At 40.6% G+C, this 18301-nt stretch overlaps 1 protein-coding gene across 9 annotated transcripts in view; it reads right to left on the minus strand.

The window, feature by feature from the left end:
* Nucleotides 1-18301, minus strand: part of AFG2A (AAA ATPase AFG2A) — a 161496-nt gene that overhangs the window by 111437 nt on the left and 31758 nt on the right. For 4 of the 9 annotated variants that reach the window (XM_014259630.2, XM_088056673.1, XM_088056671.1 and 1 more), the window contains 3 exons: nt 13438-13491; nt 12964-13043; nt 1282-1408 (listed from right to left, as the gene is read on the minus strand). In XM_014259630.2, the coding sequence (XP_014115105.2) occupies nt 1282-1408; nt 12964-13043; nt 13438-13491 (261 nt within the window). Of the gene's footprint in view, nt 1-6; nt 945-1281; nt 1409-12963; nt 13044-13437; nt 13492-18301 lie in introns of those variants that run through there. The other 5 variants (XR_015772695.1, XM_088056676.1, XM_088056675.1 and 2 more) reach the window with 3 other exon arrangements.

An 18301-nucleotide genomic window follows, 5' to 3' on the forward strand; every position in this document is an offset into this window, starting at 1 on the left:
CTAGGAGAAGATAGTGGCCTGGTACACCCTGTCTGGTCTGGATAACAAAACTGTTGTTCATTTTTGTTCATTTTTAAGTTTTTTTTTTTTTCATTTTTAAAAGTTCACCACTCCCATAAAATTCATATGTATAGAAGACATGAGAGATACACAAGACATTTTTATGCATCATATCAAAATGAAACCTTTCATTCCCAGGCTAAGAGGTCTGGGTTTGCATCTGGAGTGATGTAGGTACAGTACACAGGAACTTAGCTTCTATCCTAAAGTCCCCTCTAGTGCAGGGTGTCACTCTTAACTTGTGGTATTTCTGTTCCAGTGTTGCCAGTATTTAAAATAAAACCTCAAATATGAGAAAACAGCGTTCACTGTGTGCCCAGGAGAAATCCAGCAAAAGGGAGAATGACAGATAACTCAGCTCCCAGGTGGTGATGGAGACAACACAGCAGAACATTGAACTGACTCCAAAGGCAATTTCCCTGCTATTCAACAATCAGAATGTTTTCAAATTCAGCTTAGTCTTACTGACTTAGAACAGTCACCAAAAAAACCCAAAATCAATTTGACAAAAGTGAAATCTTGGAAGTTTCAATCTTGCACAGGCACACTTTTCACTATTGAGTTTTATTATCTTTTACTGAAAACTCTTTGCTGGCTCTGCTTTGCCATGGTAGGCTCAGAGATAAATGCACAAATAAGCTCTGAGGAAGCTAAATGGTTTTAAAGTGACTTTTCTAGAGGGCTGCTGGGTTGGGTTTGTTGCTTGGAGGTTTTCTGCAGGAAGTGTTACAGATTTTACAAACTTTAAATGTTCTTGTCACACCAGCAGAGCTGCCATGGGATTTGAGGAGAAATTTCCCTGTTTACAGTTGGAAACTGAATTGCTGAGACACTTAATCCTTGAAAGGAAGTAACTAATGAAACCAACAAACTCCAGCGAACTCCTGCATAAACAAACACAACAGAAGCAAAAACCACAGCAGCAGTTTGACAGAAATGTTGCTACACAAGTTCAATGAGCTTGACTTACGGAAAGCTTCTCCTAGGAAACAGATATTTAAGGCTACCCTAAAGCATTTTTTTTTCTGTTAAAAATTCTGTAGAGAGGGGAAAAACAGTGAGGGACATGAACCATTCCTCTACCTTGTCTTAATTTCCAAACTTCTACTCTTCATCATTAAATTGATCAGAAAACAGTTCGAAGAGTAAAAGAGGGTGGGATTATACCAAAATTTGGTATTTTCAAGAGGAACAGGATACAGACAATGCATCTATTTGTACCTTGTCTATCATGTCCGGTCTGTTTGTAGCTGCCAGAATTGTCACGTCCTTCAGCTGTTCTATCCCATCCATTTCCGTCAGCAACTGAGCCAAGACACGGTCTGCTACATTCCCAGCACCTGAAGAGCTGATTTACAGAAATAAAAAAGAAAAAGTCACAGCATTATCTTTCCCTTCCTAGAAATAGGAGAAAGGAAAAGATGCACTATTCTTTCCAATTTACAGGGATGCACTTTTTTGCCTTAATTCTTCATAATATTTATTTTCGCCTTCAACCTCTGAAACAGCAAAAGTGATATGAAGTAAAACCAAATCAGATAATTTGAGTTCCATAAGTTTTCTTGGTATTCAGCAAAGCAACTGAGATTTTGGGGTTTTTTACTTATTGAACTGCTATGGAGGTTGTAAAGAACATAGCACAATGAGGGTATCTGGAATAAACTTTTTTAAGCAAACTGAATTCACACAGCTTCTCTACTAGTCAGACAAACTTTCATTTATAGCAGCATCCAAGTGAGAGCTTACACCACCCTATGCAGTATAAAAAATTAGGCAGTTATGTCTTTTGCAGAGTTGCTCCACATTTTTCTACTCTCTCCATCACATGAGAATAAATTGAGTGTTGACCAACTGCCTCATAATTTCACTGTCAGTCCTTTAACTCAGTTCGTTTTCCAGATACCAGGGAAAAAACCCAACACTGAAAAAACTGAGAACTCCAGCTTTGAAATCACCAATATATGAAAAACCTAAGCAGAGAAACAAAGCATTCCCTCTGCTGAGAAGGGGCATGGAAACTGAAGCAGGCTAGGGACAGCAGCTGGAGATTGCACCCAAAATGTGAGTTTTATACACCTTTGCCCGAAACTGGGAATCCTGCTTGTGGCGGCACACACCTAAAACTTGCTGTTTTCCATACAACCTTCCCCTGTGGATGGCAGGCACATACCTCCACCATCTTTCACTAATGGGGCTGCTGTCCCAGGGCTATTCCCTCCTCTGTTGCACAGGGGAAGGTTTCACTTCTCTACCCTTAAGTAGGCTCTTTTCAATACAGTTTGAAAAAACTGATCTCTCCCATTCCTCTGGATCCCTATAAACAAAGAAGATACTTGAAACAAGACCAAATCTATAGAGGACTAAGATAATTTTTTAATTTCAAATTTTTTGAAAGCCCTTTTCCAAAAGTTCTCTTTAATGTTTATACAGGTAAACAGGCCCCTACACACACAGAAGTGCAGTACGATCATCCTGATGTTTTCATTTTCCAAAAATAAAAATATTAAAGATACTAAAACATAAGTGCTCCAAGTATTTCCATACAACAGAGAGTGCACAAATACACTTGTACAGTTATTACACACATATATATGCAGCACCCACCACCAGCCTACCTGCAACCACAGTGATGTCCCAGAGCCAAAGCAACAGTAATGGCTCCAAATAAATCCCCTAACTTTCCTATCCTACAACTGGTTCTGCAATTTTCCAGAGCAAAACAGTGAACTTATCACACCCAGTCTGGAAAACATCTTTAAGGAGCTATAATAAATGTTGGCTAAGAGAGTAAAATATTTAGGTTGCTAAGAAATATTAGAGAAGGGACTTGGGTTACCTGCTTGTCAGCTTTTGGGGTTTCTGCAGCCACACTGGAAATTCCCAAGCCATATTTGAGCATTTCTAACATACCCACGGGTCAGACTCTCAATGACTTATAGAGAGCTGAATGTGATAAAACACTTCAGGTATTAGACATGGATAGCAAATGCTTTTGGAGAGACACAGCTTAAAGGAAATTAAAATCAACTTTGTAACATTAGCTAGTCCCAGTAGGGATCCAGGCCTCCCATCTTGCATGAGTTTCAATTTTACTCCACTTTATACCCAACAGACTGAGCAGAAGAAAACACTAAGCAAAGGAAAAAATAATTATAAAACTGGGACAAAAATGTTAACGTTTTATGAGATGATCTAAAGCTGTAAGACTTTGGAGGAGATGCTAAACTTTTCTTTGTTTCCTTAAAAATAAATAAACAAATATTTAGTTTTAGAGAGAGGTGGCTAGAACGGATATTACATCTTTCCCCAATATAAACATTTCTCTTACAAGCTTCAGAATGAAAAACACCAAAACAAACCCAAACCCACAACACACTAAAGAAGCATTTATTCTAAGGAAAATCCCCAAAGAGATTTGCACATTGCAAAGAATTCCATGCAATCAGGGCATCATCAGGAAACTGCAGTTAGGCAATCACTGACTGTAAATAACAATAACAAAACCAGTATCAATGAAGAAGTGACTGGGTCCTTTGACACCAGGGATTTCTAATGTCAGTGCTTTTATTTACATAGTTCAGTAAGCTATCACAAGCTGCACCATTTTAGCACAGCCTACAGTAAATTAGCTTTTGCCTGAACAGGGCACCCTATAAAAAGCCCAGGCAGGCAGATCTCTTCCCCAGCTGCTGGGAGCTGCCTCACAGCCATGGTGTGCTCTGAGAGCTCCAGCGCTGCCTGAGCCGTTAATTCCAGCGGTGAGACACAGGGACGCGATTTTCCATTTTCCCATGGTTTCCCAGCAAGGCTTCCAAATTAACACAGGCAACGTTCATTAAGGCAGCCCGGAGTTTTGACGCAAACACCAGCCAGAGAAACAAACCATGATCGACCCTCCAGTCCCAGGGAGGCAGTGCCAAAACCAACTTCCAGCCAAGGGGCTGCCTTGGCCCCCCGCCCCTGCCTCCACCTGACCTCCACACGTTGATGTCATCCTCACAACTGCCTGGAAATGGTCCTCCAAAGGCACGTCCTGGTACAAACTAATTTCCTGTCAACACGCTGCCTGCAAATCCAGGCAGCCAGAGCTAAGCCCCTCACATAATCCATGCAGGGCCATGTGTGTGCACGGCTGTGTGCACGCAGGAGCCGTGCCCCAGCCAGAAATACCTTTGAAATAAAAAACGTGTGAGCAAAGAGGAGCCTGCCTGAGAACTTCAGGCGACCGCTGCTGCTGCCCTAATGAAATTCATTAGGCTATGTGTTGGTTTAGTTTCTTGCCAAGCCCATTTTATTTACAATCCTTGATGAAGTTTTTAAATGTAGAGAAGTTATAGCATTTAGGGACAGAAATCCTCCTCTGTATGATATTCCAGCTAATACTGCAAGGGTCCCACCAGTCTCAGACAAAGCACATGTGCACTCCTACACAGGCACTCAGCTTGACCACCAGAGAAGATTCCTAAAGCCTGTCAGGTAAGACTATCCACAGTGAATATGAAAGACAAACCTGTTCTTTGTATTTTACTCTGGCCAAAGGCATTCCCAATACAAATTTTGGCAGAATACACCGGGTATCCTACAGTTTACCAAAGACTCGCAATTAATCTGAATTAATTCTGCCTTTATCTGATGGACCTGAGATCAGGAGCACCGGCTCCAAAATCAATATAAAAGGACAGGGCCCTCCACAGCTTTTATTTCTATCTCCTCTGGCCTTATCCAATGACTGTTCAAGCCAGCTGGATTCATGTATCAGTGGGCACTGAAATTTCCCCCTGGACACCTTAAACCACTCTCACACTTCTTCCAGGGGATATGAAAGCAACCACAGCCCAATCCTATCACTGCACCAAGGAGTACATACAGTTCACTAGCTTATACAGATCTTCAAGCCAAGAGTATTTTGTTTCCAGACATAACCAGATGTATGAAATCACATTTAAATCTGTTACCCTTCCTGCTGTAGGCATATTTTGGACAGCAACTTCTTGTTTTGTACATTTTTACTTATTTAATTTCCTTTCCTCCCCCCCACCCTTTTTCTAACAGATTTTTAAATATTTGAAAACTAAAAACAGTCTGAGAATGCAGTCACTGTGGTTTCACCCCACAATGAAATTTGGTAAGCATCACCACTGCGAGCTAAAGCAAACATAAATTTGCATCATCTGACCATCTACAGCACTTCTGAAAAAATACTCATTTCACTGCCTTTCCAACACCAGAAGTCATTTTCATTGAAAAATGTATTTAAGTCTCCACCACCACTTAAATCTCATAAAGGAGAACCAGTGACTGTCCATCCCACCACTGACTTCAATGGCACTGGAGCCTGTCAGAACACCTTGGTTTCAGAATCAGGACCTTAATTTAATTACACAGCTAAACTGTAGATGTGGAAATGCAGGAAATCTTCACACAATAACATTTTGAGAGCTGTTAACATCACAGCAACCGTGAGGCTGCAAAAGCAGGAGGAGGTCTGGGAGAACTCCTCCCCTGCACAGCTGACCCTACCTCAGGCAGAGCTGTGAGGTCAGAGGCAGAGCTCAGGAGAAGTATCCAGGATAAATTACTGCAGACGGATTAATCCCCACAGAGCTGAAATCTATAATGCAGGTTTTGTGACAAGGGAGTCCAGTCCACCTTCTCTTCCAAAACATCCTATCAGGCAAGATTTACATATGGATAAAAACTGGCTTTATTATTTTTACCCCCCCCCCCCCAAAAAAAAGAATAGCAATCCTAATAAAAGTTTATAGCTTTTAAAAATACTTGTGGACATGATATCATCTCAAATAACCCTTTCACTGAAACCTCTGGAAATAATTTCATATCAAAACAAATGTAAAACTCATTGACATGACAAAATGCTCAGTATCAAAAAGATTTGAACAGGTTGAAATAGACCCTCCTGGCAGGACTCTCCACATCTCCCTGAACTACGGAGGTAAAAGGTTCATGAAATACAGAAGCGCCCTGCCAGCAGACTCCCACGCAAGAGCCGCCTCGCTCGCACAGCCTGAAGGATTTTTATTGAGTCTGACATTTGTGTCGGGGCTTTGCAGGGGGAACCTGTCAGCAAGGAGCACCTGCCAAGCCCGGCTTTTCCATCCGGCTGCCGCTATCCTAATTATCTGTCACGCTCTTTTATTGCCCTCCCTCATGAACTCGGGTGAAATATGGCTTTGGCAGGTTAAGGTTTTCCTCAGTGTTTGAAAAATAAAAAAATCTACTCCAACAGCATTAGCAGAAAGACAGTAACTGCAGGATGGTCACAGATATTAAATTTTGTGGAAAAATTCCATCACTGGGACATTTTGTCCAGCAGAATGGACACTGCCGTGCCAGCCAGGAAAAGCAGGGTTGTCCAGTATTAAAACACTGGGCCAAATTTACTTGTGTGAATGTTTTATCGTGTGAATGGTACAACTTCAATGACCATTATTCAGACCACTACAGATACTACAGGCTTGGATGTTGTAAAAAAATACATACAGCATGCAAAACTTTAATATTACCACTTTAAGATTCACTATTCATTGAAAAAACAAACAAACCCCAAAACACACACAAGCCCCTTCAATGCTCAGATAAGAAATACTCCCCATGGCAGGGAATCTTCCTGCCTGTGTGATCAGGAAAACCCTTCAAGAAGAAACCAAAACCCTTCCCTCCATCAGCACCCCACAATTAGATGCTGCTGGATTCTGTATGCACCTGCATCAACTATTACCCACCACACTGTTTCATATCTTCCCTGCTTTCTCAAGCACAAAATTCAAGTACCACAGAAGGAAAATATCCAGAGGAAACCTAGGCAAAAAGTCTGGGAAATTCAGTCTGGGTAGAATATTTATCTTCATGGTCACCTGCACACCAAAATGATGCTTTGCCAACCATCAAGTCGCTGATTAAATGCCTTTCATGTCATTTGGTTTTCAAGGCATTAGAAGAGCACAGCAAAATAGAAGAACTCCAAGTACTCCTCGAGTGGTCTCCAGCTTGCAAGCCTTCCTATAAAGATGATGAACTTTGTGAAAACAGGAAACAGTGCTCAGCTGTCAGCAGGTGACTTTGAGACAAATGGCCTGCAGACAGCTACAGACACATCCTAATTATCCTTCACGGTTGTGTAAGCAGCCTCTTCCACTTGCTTAAATTTCTCATTATTGCAGCTTCCAAAAGTTAATGAAGTAGGCCCAGAAAAATGAAACAAAGTGAAAGGAGAGAAAATGAGGAAAGGAGCCAGTTTGAGACAGGTTTGGAATCAACAGCCTTTCTTCCAGAGGGCTTTCCCCAAGCACATCTCCAAATGCTTGAGTGCCTAGGTGGTGATCCATCACTCATTTCCATCTGCTTGCAGCTAATTCCAGATGCACAACCATGAAAGACTGGCATTAGCCCACACTTCCAGCTGGCCCTGGCACTGTCTGGCTAACACAGGAAGGATGCTAACATCATTCTCCTACTCTGCTAACACTGATGTGGCCTTAAAAAAAAAGCAACGAAACAAAATTAAAAAGACAACCCCAAACCAAGCACACACCTGATGCACAGTAAATTTCCCACTTCCTTTCATTCTGTTTTTCTCAGCATTTCTCCTCTGTGCATTCCTGGAAGTTAATCAAGTTTAAAACTCCAATCAATCATGTCTATCAGGCAAGCAAGCACAGTCCAAGTTGTAAGTATTTTAGACCTAGGAGTAACTAACTAGACTGGATTTAATTTCATTACAACAATATTTATTTATAATAGGTTCACTGTTTATAAATTTTAGTTATAATTACATTCCTCCAGCATATCATTAAAATGTTGACTTCAAGGAAAGGGTTTACGGACCCAGTCTTCCTTTCACTGATGTCAACAGAAGTCTCTATTGACTTCAAATATCCAAATTATAATGCAGGCTGGGAAGTTACAAATTATTGGGGTTTGTAAACAAAAAAGAAGAAAAACACAGATTCAAAACCACATTGTGATAAAGGATTCTTGACAGTCAAAAGCACTAACAAGTTTACCTTAAAATTAAAGGGATTGCAGACATTTACTGTATACACATATCAGCTACGGGTAATGCTATTAGTTAAAATTGCTCTTCCAAAACCAATTACAACCTTTACTGTACAATAAAATTGTTTCAAAACTTTCCTCTTTCACCACTCCTCTCTAGGCCTAAAATAAGATGCTGGCACTAGGCATGCAGCTTTTTTCCCCAGACAATATTTGTTTGGACACCAAATTCCAAAACTTTAAAGAATTCATACAGCAGTCACAAAAGTTTTGAATGCTTCAATTCTCCATCATGTGCAAACATGGCTCAGATATTGCAGGGAATCAGCTGATGTCCCCCAATTCAGGGACACCAGTGCCAACAGAGGCCAGAAACACAAAGTTCTGTCTGAGCTGAACGAGAATTGGGTCCCTCAAAAACAATCATGACAGGGGGAAACTCAGTGTTTTCTAGGTATACTTTGTTCATGTTCTTCTGTCTTTGCATGAGAAACATTAGGGGAACAATACTTCCTCCAGCTTCAGTTCTGCCAGTTTACCCTGTGCAAGGTGGATTTCTGCCAAGAACCTCTCTCTTTTGCTGTGTCCCCACAGAATCCAGCCCATGGGTTTCACTACGGGATGCATCACACTGACCTCCTTCAATGACAGACGCTGTCCATTGCACCAGGGAATTTGCACAGGTACTGAAATGCAATGACAAGTTCAAGTGCAGAGGATAAATAAACATGAGCTAAAACATCCCTTAAAGATATCTTGGTTTAAAAAGAGAAGATTTATCACTATCCCTGTTCAAGGCGGAGGTGGCACATTGCAGAACAGAAGCTGCTGCTCCTCACAGCTCCTTCTAAAAGCCCAAGAGCCTCAAAATTTGAGATTGCAAAGATTTTAATACCTAAAGTGAAAACAGTGTTTTTCAGGGGTTCTGACTACTTTAAATTATGACTTAGGAATCCATCTATCTATTCTCCCACCAGCATACAGAACAACATTATTTTCCCAAAAAAAAGCATCATCATGCTGTGGTTTGAGGGGATTGGTACCAAAGTCCCTTCACTTTGTCACTTCTATCCTCACTCTGAAAAGGTTAGCAACATTCATCTACCAACTTTTGGCCTCCACAAGTCAAATGCAAGGTGCTGATTTTGTCTCTTGTCTTTATCTTTTCTCCTTGGAAAAGAGAATTTTTCAGTGTCTTTTTCAGCAGTCTACAGCATTTCCCATCCTACGTTATAGAGACTTGCAGCTAAAGGGGAAATGCTTTGCTTCTGAAAAACAAGAGAAGGGTATCTCTTGCTGAAAAATCCTAAAAATCTTACTTATATAAACAATGTCCCATTTCCAAAGCATGGAGATTTCTGAAGTTCAGCAAACAGACTGTCTGCGCTGCATTTACACAGACCCACATTCATTCATCACTTTCAAGTCTAATTACCAAGCTATTTCCCTCTTGGCAACCCCTAATGGCCAGAAGAATTAGGTTTTATATGGTCAGGATACTGAGGGTAACAACTACCCGTTACTCTCAGCAGCTGTACAATTTGTAAAGCCTCCCAAGCTTTGTGCAGGCACGGGATCACTTCAAGGCAAACTTTCCTGCTCACACTATGCTGCATCTGGACCTGTCCTGCTTCACTGCAATCTGTCCTACAAAAAGTCATAACAGCATCTTTCAGAAGTAAGGGGAAAGAAAATAAAAAGCCATAATCTGCTTATAAACAAATGCTAACTAGAACCACAAAGTAGAGGAAAAGGCTCTGTGCATCTCATGGTTCAGCTCTCCTGGTGCACGACTGCAGACAGCTTTCCTTTTTCAATCATTTCTCCTCTTCAAATTTCACAGTGACACCTCTAACTTTTTATCATCTTTTCTGCTGCAGGTTTATCATTTGCTCTTTAGAAACAGTCATGGTGAATGCCCCCTTTTTCTCTACTGTCAGGCCACTGAGCCACTAATTTTTCATTTTCAGTTCTCTCTAAACTTATTCTAACATCTCAACATAAATCAGAAAGAGATGGAAAAATCATCCATGAGCATTACAAGCTCAGAGTAACAGAACAAAAAGCAGAAGTGAACACAGCTCAAAGTATCTTTATGTCTTCACTACCACACTGGAAACTCAAGTCCATTCAGAATCACCCTCTCTTGCATCAAAGATAAATCAGATTTTTCTTTCAAGCAATTGCACCTAACATTGAATTATTTTTCTTCAAAGCTGCGGGATTATATTTTCATAAATTGTCTTTAACACTGGTATGTATCCATCCCACATTCTTAATTCCTTGATTAATATGTATTAATGGGTTGCCTACATGCAAAATAGGGAGGATGTGGACAGACAAGAAAAAAATCCAGGAGCTTAGTTCATATGGATAAAATATACAGAACTTCTAAGCAGGATAAGAAATAATCTTTTCCAAATAAAACAACATTTTGACAATGAACAGTGTCAATTACTCTAATTTTTTCTAACTTCAAAGTATTATTAGTTCTAACTGATGAACACAAATAGATTTTGTAAAACAAAACTGCTACACGGGACAGTTACATTAGGTAGCGTGTTAGATGCATTACAATTATGGAATTAATTATGGCTTGGGAATGTGAAATCAATGAGTGCAGCCACAGTGTTTGTAATGGTTTGTGCAGTGACAGAATCCACTACCTGGTGCAAAGGAGACATTATTATGAATGGTCCAAACAAGAAAATTCTTTAGCTTTCTCTGTCTACCTCTACAGTCACTTCATTACAAAGTCTGTTGGTTCATATGTGCCTGCTGCTGAGAAGGGATTGTTTAATGATCTCTACAGAAGGTTGGGAGCAAAACATTTGTGTTTTAAACCCACAAGCCTTAGTCAAATCTAAATAATGGGTTAATGAATACTTGGCAGGATGCTTTGAAGAACAAAAGCATTAAGCATTTACTCAAGGTTATTTCACACCCATATTTCTGATCGGAATTATACGTAAAATTACTCCCCCAACTTAACAGTTTCAGCTTCTCTGGATTTCTGGACATCCCTGACAGAATCAGGAGAGGTTGCCTACCCAGGAGATATGGAATGTGGAATATTCTGCACCAAGCCCACAGCATCCTGTCAAGGATTTAAACCAAGAGGATTCAAACTCTCACAAAGCTGTATCACAGAGTGTTTTTCACTGCCAAGGCAAAGAAAACTAATTGAGCCAACAGAGGGAATGGGGAGACAATATAAACAGGTGTTTCCTTGAAAACTTCAGCATGGTCAGTAATAGTACAGGAAATGGATCTCCAGAGGCCACAAATCGTTAGCATCTCTAGTGCATTTGCAAATTCCTACTGTGCAAAGTCAGCCTGTAAAAAAGGGCCATTTCTAATAAGTGCCTTGTCTGGTTTCCTACACCATTCAATTTCAGATGAATTTTATGAGAACTCTGCTACATATTTTACCTCCCATCTGGTTCAGATTTGACAATGAAATATTTGTGTGTCCCACCCTGTTCTTTTTAAAGCTCCAAAACCAGATGTCTCCAGCACAACACGACTGCAGCAGGTCACACCACATTCTTCAGCAAGCTGTGCCAGGCCTACTATTCCCCACAGACAGTCCCAGGTAAGGTAAAATCAGGTTGTTTACTCCCTAAAAAAAGCTAACAAACAAACAAACTCAACACCTCCAGGGCACTGTGAGAAAAGACCGTTTAAAATGTACTATGGCTTAACCTTCCAAGAGGTTTGATCTTGATGAAGTGCTGGTTCTGAAAGCTAAACACATTAACAATTGCAGCAGGGGATGATATTTTTTTTCCCCTCCACTGGCTTGATTCAAGCAAACAATTTTGCAATTTCTCTGTTGCTTCAGTACACAGGAAGCTCACAAATTTCACAGCTGCATACACTGCACATGAGAAGGATTCTCAGGAAAACATCTTCAATCAGATTTTGCATTTTCAACAGCAATGTTCACATCTTAACAGCTTCGCAGGGCAGCTCTATGCTACATGTGATGCCACCTCCTGTGCCACCAAAACATCAAAATTACACCTGCTATCCTTTCCTGAAGATACAAATGCCCTTCTTGTAAACAAAAATGATCTGCAGGTGTGTTGAGGGAGCTTTTTTTCCCAGAAAAACACTGAAGTTTTGATGTGCCTTTAAAAATGACAGATACTTTCTGATGCACCAATCTGGTAGCTTGTCATGCAAAATAAAACAGGATAAAAGTATTTAATGCAACAGCAAGTAGCAGTTTCATTTATAAGGAGGTATTCCCCAAGAAAGTCCATTTACAGAGCCAGTCAAATCTTAAATATGCTGTAGCAGAACTAAAAACTGCAATAATCCTACTTCAGACATGAATTACCACAAAGCAGGTTATTAAAAAAAAAATTACTATTAGCTGTTTGCACAATAATCCCTTCTTAATGTCACACATGAAAGGACACAAGTGTTTCCAAATCTTTTCATGAAGTTTTTCCCAGTCTGGCAAAACATTTAAACATAGATGTAAATTTAGGTACATGAGTATTCTCTTTGGAAATTTGTGCTATATAGCCTATGATCATATTGTTTGCTTCATGGAGACACCAAATTAGGCCAGGGCCTGGGAAAAGAAAGGAATTATGTTACTGGAAATAAAAGGTAAAACCACAGAAAAGAGCCAAAGAGCATGAGAACCAGTAGATTCATTCCTGCTAATGAGATGAGAAAGGAGGAACTACATCAGCTTACCTGTTTATGCCAAGTTAAATAGGCTTGATTAAAAGTCACACGTTACCCTTCTGTACAAAGAATGAAGATATTTAATAAAACAATTCTAGAAAGGTAAATGAATTTGTGACTGTGCCGTGTAAGAGTAATTTATCAGGAAATAATGTCTGTTGGTTTTGTTACAGGATTACTTACTTTCCCCTTTCAACTGCCAAGGCATCTATTTCATCAAAGAAAAGAATTGAAGGAGACACTGCTCTGGCTTTCCTGAAGATCTACAAAAAACAACAGTGAAATACCCAGTTTTAAGGGGTGGAAGCTTTTTATAGTACACTATCACCCCCTGCACACCTCAAGAGCTACAGAGCTTCATGTAACAGACATCAGCCTGTCTTGTCTTGGGTTGTTTTCATTTTAAAACAGATTTTTTTAATAATATGAGCTTGTAGTAAAAGCTGCCACCGGATCCCAAATTTGACATGCAGGTCAAATTTGACTAGGCCGATGTAGGAGGAAGCTAAATATTCCTCTTGCTTCGTTTTCCTCTTTCCTTTTTTAAGCTTACACTACAAGGAGTTTTTCAGAAAGCTTAATAAGCATAAGCAGAGAAGAATTTGAAAGCCAAAGAAGCTTATTATCTAACATTATCCACAGCTTGCCCTTTCTCACCTCTCTCACTGCTCGCTCAGACTCACCAACGTATTTATTCATCAACTCAGGCCCCTGCAAAATAGAAAATTAAAACGCATGATACATTTGTACACAAAATGACTGAGACAATCTGCCAGAGCTACACAGGTCATGCTGTTACAAAAAAATTCTGGGATTTTGTCATTTCTAAGTGTTAGGGGTGCATTTTTACTTACCCTCTACCTGCACCAAGCTTTCTCCATTAATTTTAGTACCTATGCACATTGGTTAGTCCTCTCATCCTAATACTTTGCCAGTACCCTCATGAGAAATGGAATTAACAATAAAAACCAAACACTGTGAGGCTCTTAAAAGTGCTCAACAACAGCACACCAAGGGGCTGCAAATCAGCCAGAAGGACAAATCACAGTAAAGCAGTTACTTGCACTCTCAACCTGCATCCTGTCTAACCAAGCACCACAACAGTGACTTAAACCAATATTTAGCAGCACTTCTTTGAACCTGACACTCTGCAGGTGAAGCAAGAAGCTCCACAGCAGCACACCTGAAACCCATCCCTAGTGAGGAAACTGCTTAGTGTCTGAGCTCATGCACATTCCTGCTCCTCTGCTGAGGCTGCCAAGCAGGATTATGAGTGCCAGCTGCTGTGGTGCCTGTTTCTCCTCACAGCCCTGTCCACCAGAAACAGATTGGAGACCACAGGGTCAGCATTCCAGTCTTGAACAAGTTCTTACAATTATAAAAAGTAAACCAATGGCAAATTCTCAGAGTATTTTCTGTTCTGCTGTATACTGTAGGATAGGCTGCTTAAATCATGCTTCCTAATAGGTCTCAGCTTCTCCTGGGATTGGTAATGACTCATTTCATGCTGTTCATTTCAGCCCGGTTTGCATCAGCATTGATCTACAGCCACAAACAAGGATCATTATCTGCTGCCCTGAACAAAAAGAGCCATTGGCTCCAACCTATTTCCCAGGCAACAACAGGTATCCCTGTGATTTCCCAAGAAACAACATCCTTCACAGTCAGAAAGCTGAACCACCTCCTCCCAGCTGTGGGTGCCTTCAGGTATCACTCAGCCCAGAGCAGCTTTAACAGCAGGTGTGTCACAATTAAAAATGTGTGACAGACACACATTTATGCACTGGCAGTGACAGAGCCTCTGTCACAAGCCCTCCCTGAATGGGACCATCTGGACTTTGCTCCCAGATTGGTGGAACATCACTTTAAAAGTGCAGCACACTGGTTTTTGCAGCCTCCCCTCCTCATGCTCATCTTCATTCCTGCAGTAACAGTAAATGCACTGACTTTTACCTTGACACAGGAAAACACTTGTGCTTAAGCAGGGATTAAAAAATACATCCTCTGAAAAGCAAAGCACAGGTTATCTGGTATCAGCAAAGCATCCAGGCATAGACACCTTTTTTATTTCTTTCTTTTCAAAGAGCTGTCCTTTATCCAAAGGACCAGGTGAGACAGTGCAGCAGCCAGACCCAGAACAGCACACAGGCTGAAGCCACAAGGCTTGACAGGGCCAGCACTGTGTGCCTTGCCTGTAGGAAAGGTAAATGATACAATTAGCATTGTTTTCTTTCAGCAACATCCACCCTTAAACCAACTTCTGTGGTAGCTGAAGTGTCACCTGGAGGCTCCCAATGACTGCAAAATTGGAGTCTGGTGGGTACTTGCATGGAAACAGAATTACACAGACACAATACCAAGGAACACAGGAAAGACAGAAGGGGAAAAACAAGGTGAGAAACACCAAAAACAAGGTGAGAGAGAGAAGCACAGAGTCTTTTGCTGCTATTGACACCACCCATGAGGATCGTGCAGCATTTAGTGAAGGACAGACTGCAGCCCAGCTGCTCCATACCCTCGTTGTTCATCATGTCCAGGACAGATGAGCAATCCAACAGCATGGCTCTAACAAATCCATAAGGAGCAAGAGCAGAGTCCTCTCTTTCCATCCAGTTCTCTGTTACAATGAGAAACCACTGCAGACTCTACCCACAATTACAGATTTCTCTCACTAACTTTTCCTTGGAGCCTGTGGACCTTCTCTTTCATGCCCTGATTCCCATAAGTAATCTTTGTTCACATCAGTATTCCCATGGAAACCAACATCACACACATCAGTGCCAATAGAGTGCTCCTCTCCTATGACCCAACATCAAACAGCCTGACATTTTCTTTTGTCTCAGCAAAAACAAAACTTAAACCCAAAACTACTCTATTTGAGCTTTAAGGCACAAGCTAATTTCAGATGCTTGTAGTTTTATTTTTAATTAAGCATTAAAATATGATGAAGGTAACATCAAAGCAATAAATACTGTTTAAAATGTTTCAAAGAGAATTATTTTGAATGCAACTTTTTGCTGTAAGCTTCGACATGAAGTTTTTCTCCATTTTTCTCTTCATTAAGCTGCAACTCTAGGTGAAAGACTGCTACATCTTAATGACCAGTGCCTCTTTGTGGAGAATTTTCATGAAAGTTGGTTTGAAAGTCTCCAAGTTCACCCTTCTTGAGGGCTACCAGAACTGCTTTTGAGTACCACATTTTTTATTGTGAGCAGCTCAGAATCCTTATTGTCCATGGCAAGAAAAGAAAAGGCTCCAACGTAAGACAAAGCACACACAGAAGAGGAGAAACACTGACTGAACTGCTGCACAATTCAAACATACAAACACTGAAAACCACAACACAAAAACTAGAAATGTTCAAAGCAGCTGGAGATAGCAAATGAACTGGGTGAGCTCTGGTCCCATCTGAGCTGAGCCTCTGCCTTACCCTGTCCGCACCTGTGCTGTCCTTCAGCTCAGACTGATGGCAGCTGTTACTTGAAAAATAAATCTGCAGGACAGGCAGTCTGCAGGCCACCACAAAGTCACCTGCTGGCAGCTGACACAGCTTCTCATTTTTACAAAGCTCATCTTTAGCAGACTTTTTTTGGAGGCTACTGAAGGAACACCAGGAGAGTTTTTTTATTTTTTGGTGCTTTTCTAACTGCTTTAAAAATCAAATGACATGAGCTTGACTTAGCAAGCTGACATTTGTTGAAAGATCATTTCTGGCCAAGGGGTGAGGATAAGGATTCTCTTAAAAGCTTTTGATAGCTGTTGATAGACTGACCAAGAGGTGCTAGTAAAAAATGGCCCAGTTTAATGCTGCACAGCTCTGTTCTCATCTGCAACAAGTAATCTTCCATACAAACAGACATGAAGAAATAAAACCTGTTTCTTGTGGTCATTTGCACAGAGACTCCAAAACCAGTAAAAGATTTGGAGCAGAAAATTGGCAGAATTAGTTGTAGCTTAGCCATGCATATAAGCATCTGTGAGCTAAAGTCCAGACTGACAGTAAAAAATCTAATTCAGGCCCACTAGATACTGCTGAGGTTTCTTTATTCAGCCTCAAAGTAGAGAGAGTTTCCAGGCATGCTCTGCTTAAAGACTATTCCACCCTCACTTACAGGATCTATCCTGTGTATTATGAAACCTTGTACTTGCTCAGGGTCTGGATTGGATGACTCTTAATTTATTTTTTATTTCCATAAAAACCAAAAATTCCTTACATTTAAAATATTATCAGAATCAAGTCTTGAAAGATTACCTGCACAGAAGATAAAACCCCTGCTACATGCTGTAACATGAGATAAGCTTGTGCCCATATGGTTTTGACAGAAGTTCTCAAAGCGTTTTTAAACTGCAAGAGGGACATCTGCTATCCCTGAAGTTAAAGAGTATCAGTCATTTTTCTGAGCAGGGCTTAAGACCACTTGCAGATTTTTTCCACCACTTGGGTAGGAAATTTAGTCAGTGACTTCTCTTCCATATTTTTTACTCTTTTGACAATCAGGCAAGTTATGCACTTAGGCTTTCTGAGTCACATGGGCATAGCTCCAGATGTCTCCAGCACACAGTTCAGTCTAGACACTTCAGAAATACCATGATAACCTCACATACAGGTTCTGGGCTCTTACACAGACACATTAAACTGTGTTATCCACAGAGTACAATTCCTGCGTTCTAAAAATCCAACTAGAGAGTTTATATCACATTCAATAGATTATTACTCTAGATTATTACTACAAGATAATGCACAATTCCTTCTTTGCTGTATTCAAAGCAGAAAAGATCAGACATTGAAGTATCAGTCATGATTAATATTTAATTTCAAATGATGGCTTTAGAAACTGAGCCCTGTATTGTGAATCTCAGAAATGAACAACAACAAAAAAAAAAGACAGGTGTCAAAGTTATTTTTCAGCTGTTCACAATGTGTTCCCAGGTCAATCTTCAGTGCCTACACTTTAGGCAGACAGACATTCACTGCTCAGGTGCCATGTGCTTAATTTCTCTTAAGACTGCAGGAGAAGCTTAGACATCCAGCTCAGTGGAGCAATGTTTGATCCCACCCCACCACTACACCCTTCACAGAGTTAAAACCAGCATCTTTTTTTAATTCTTTCCAGTTTTGACACTGAAGGTGAGATAGAGTCATGGAATCACAGAATGGCCTGGGTTGGAAGAGTCCTTAAAGATCATTTAGTTCCAACCTGCATGCCATGGGCAGGGACACACACCTTCCACCAGGCCAGGTTGCTCAGAGCCTCATCTAGCATGGCCTTGAAGAACTCCAGGGATGGGTAACCCACAACTTCTCTGGGCAACCTGTGTCACTCCCTCATCACCTTCACAGTACAGAATTTTTCCTAATCTTTCTAAACTAAATGTACTCTGTTCCAATTTAAACCATTCCCCTTTGTCCTGTCACTACATGCTCTTGGAAAAAGGCTCTCTCCATCTTTCTTGTAGGCTCTGTTTAGGTTCTGGAAGGCCACAATTAGGTCACTACTAATGACCTAATGACTAGAGAGCC

This window comes from Pseudopodoces humilis, chromosome 6 (assembly GCF_049639895.1).
Source record: "Pseudopodoces humilis isolate 2021_Gansu_Grassland_sample_001 chromosome 6, ASM4963989v1, whole genome shotgun sequence".
NCBI lineage: Eukaryota > Metazoa > Chordata > Aves > Passeriformes > Paridae > Pseudopodoces > Pseudopodoces humilis.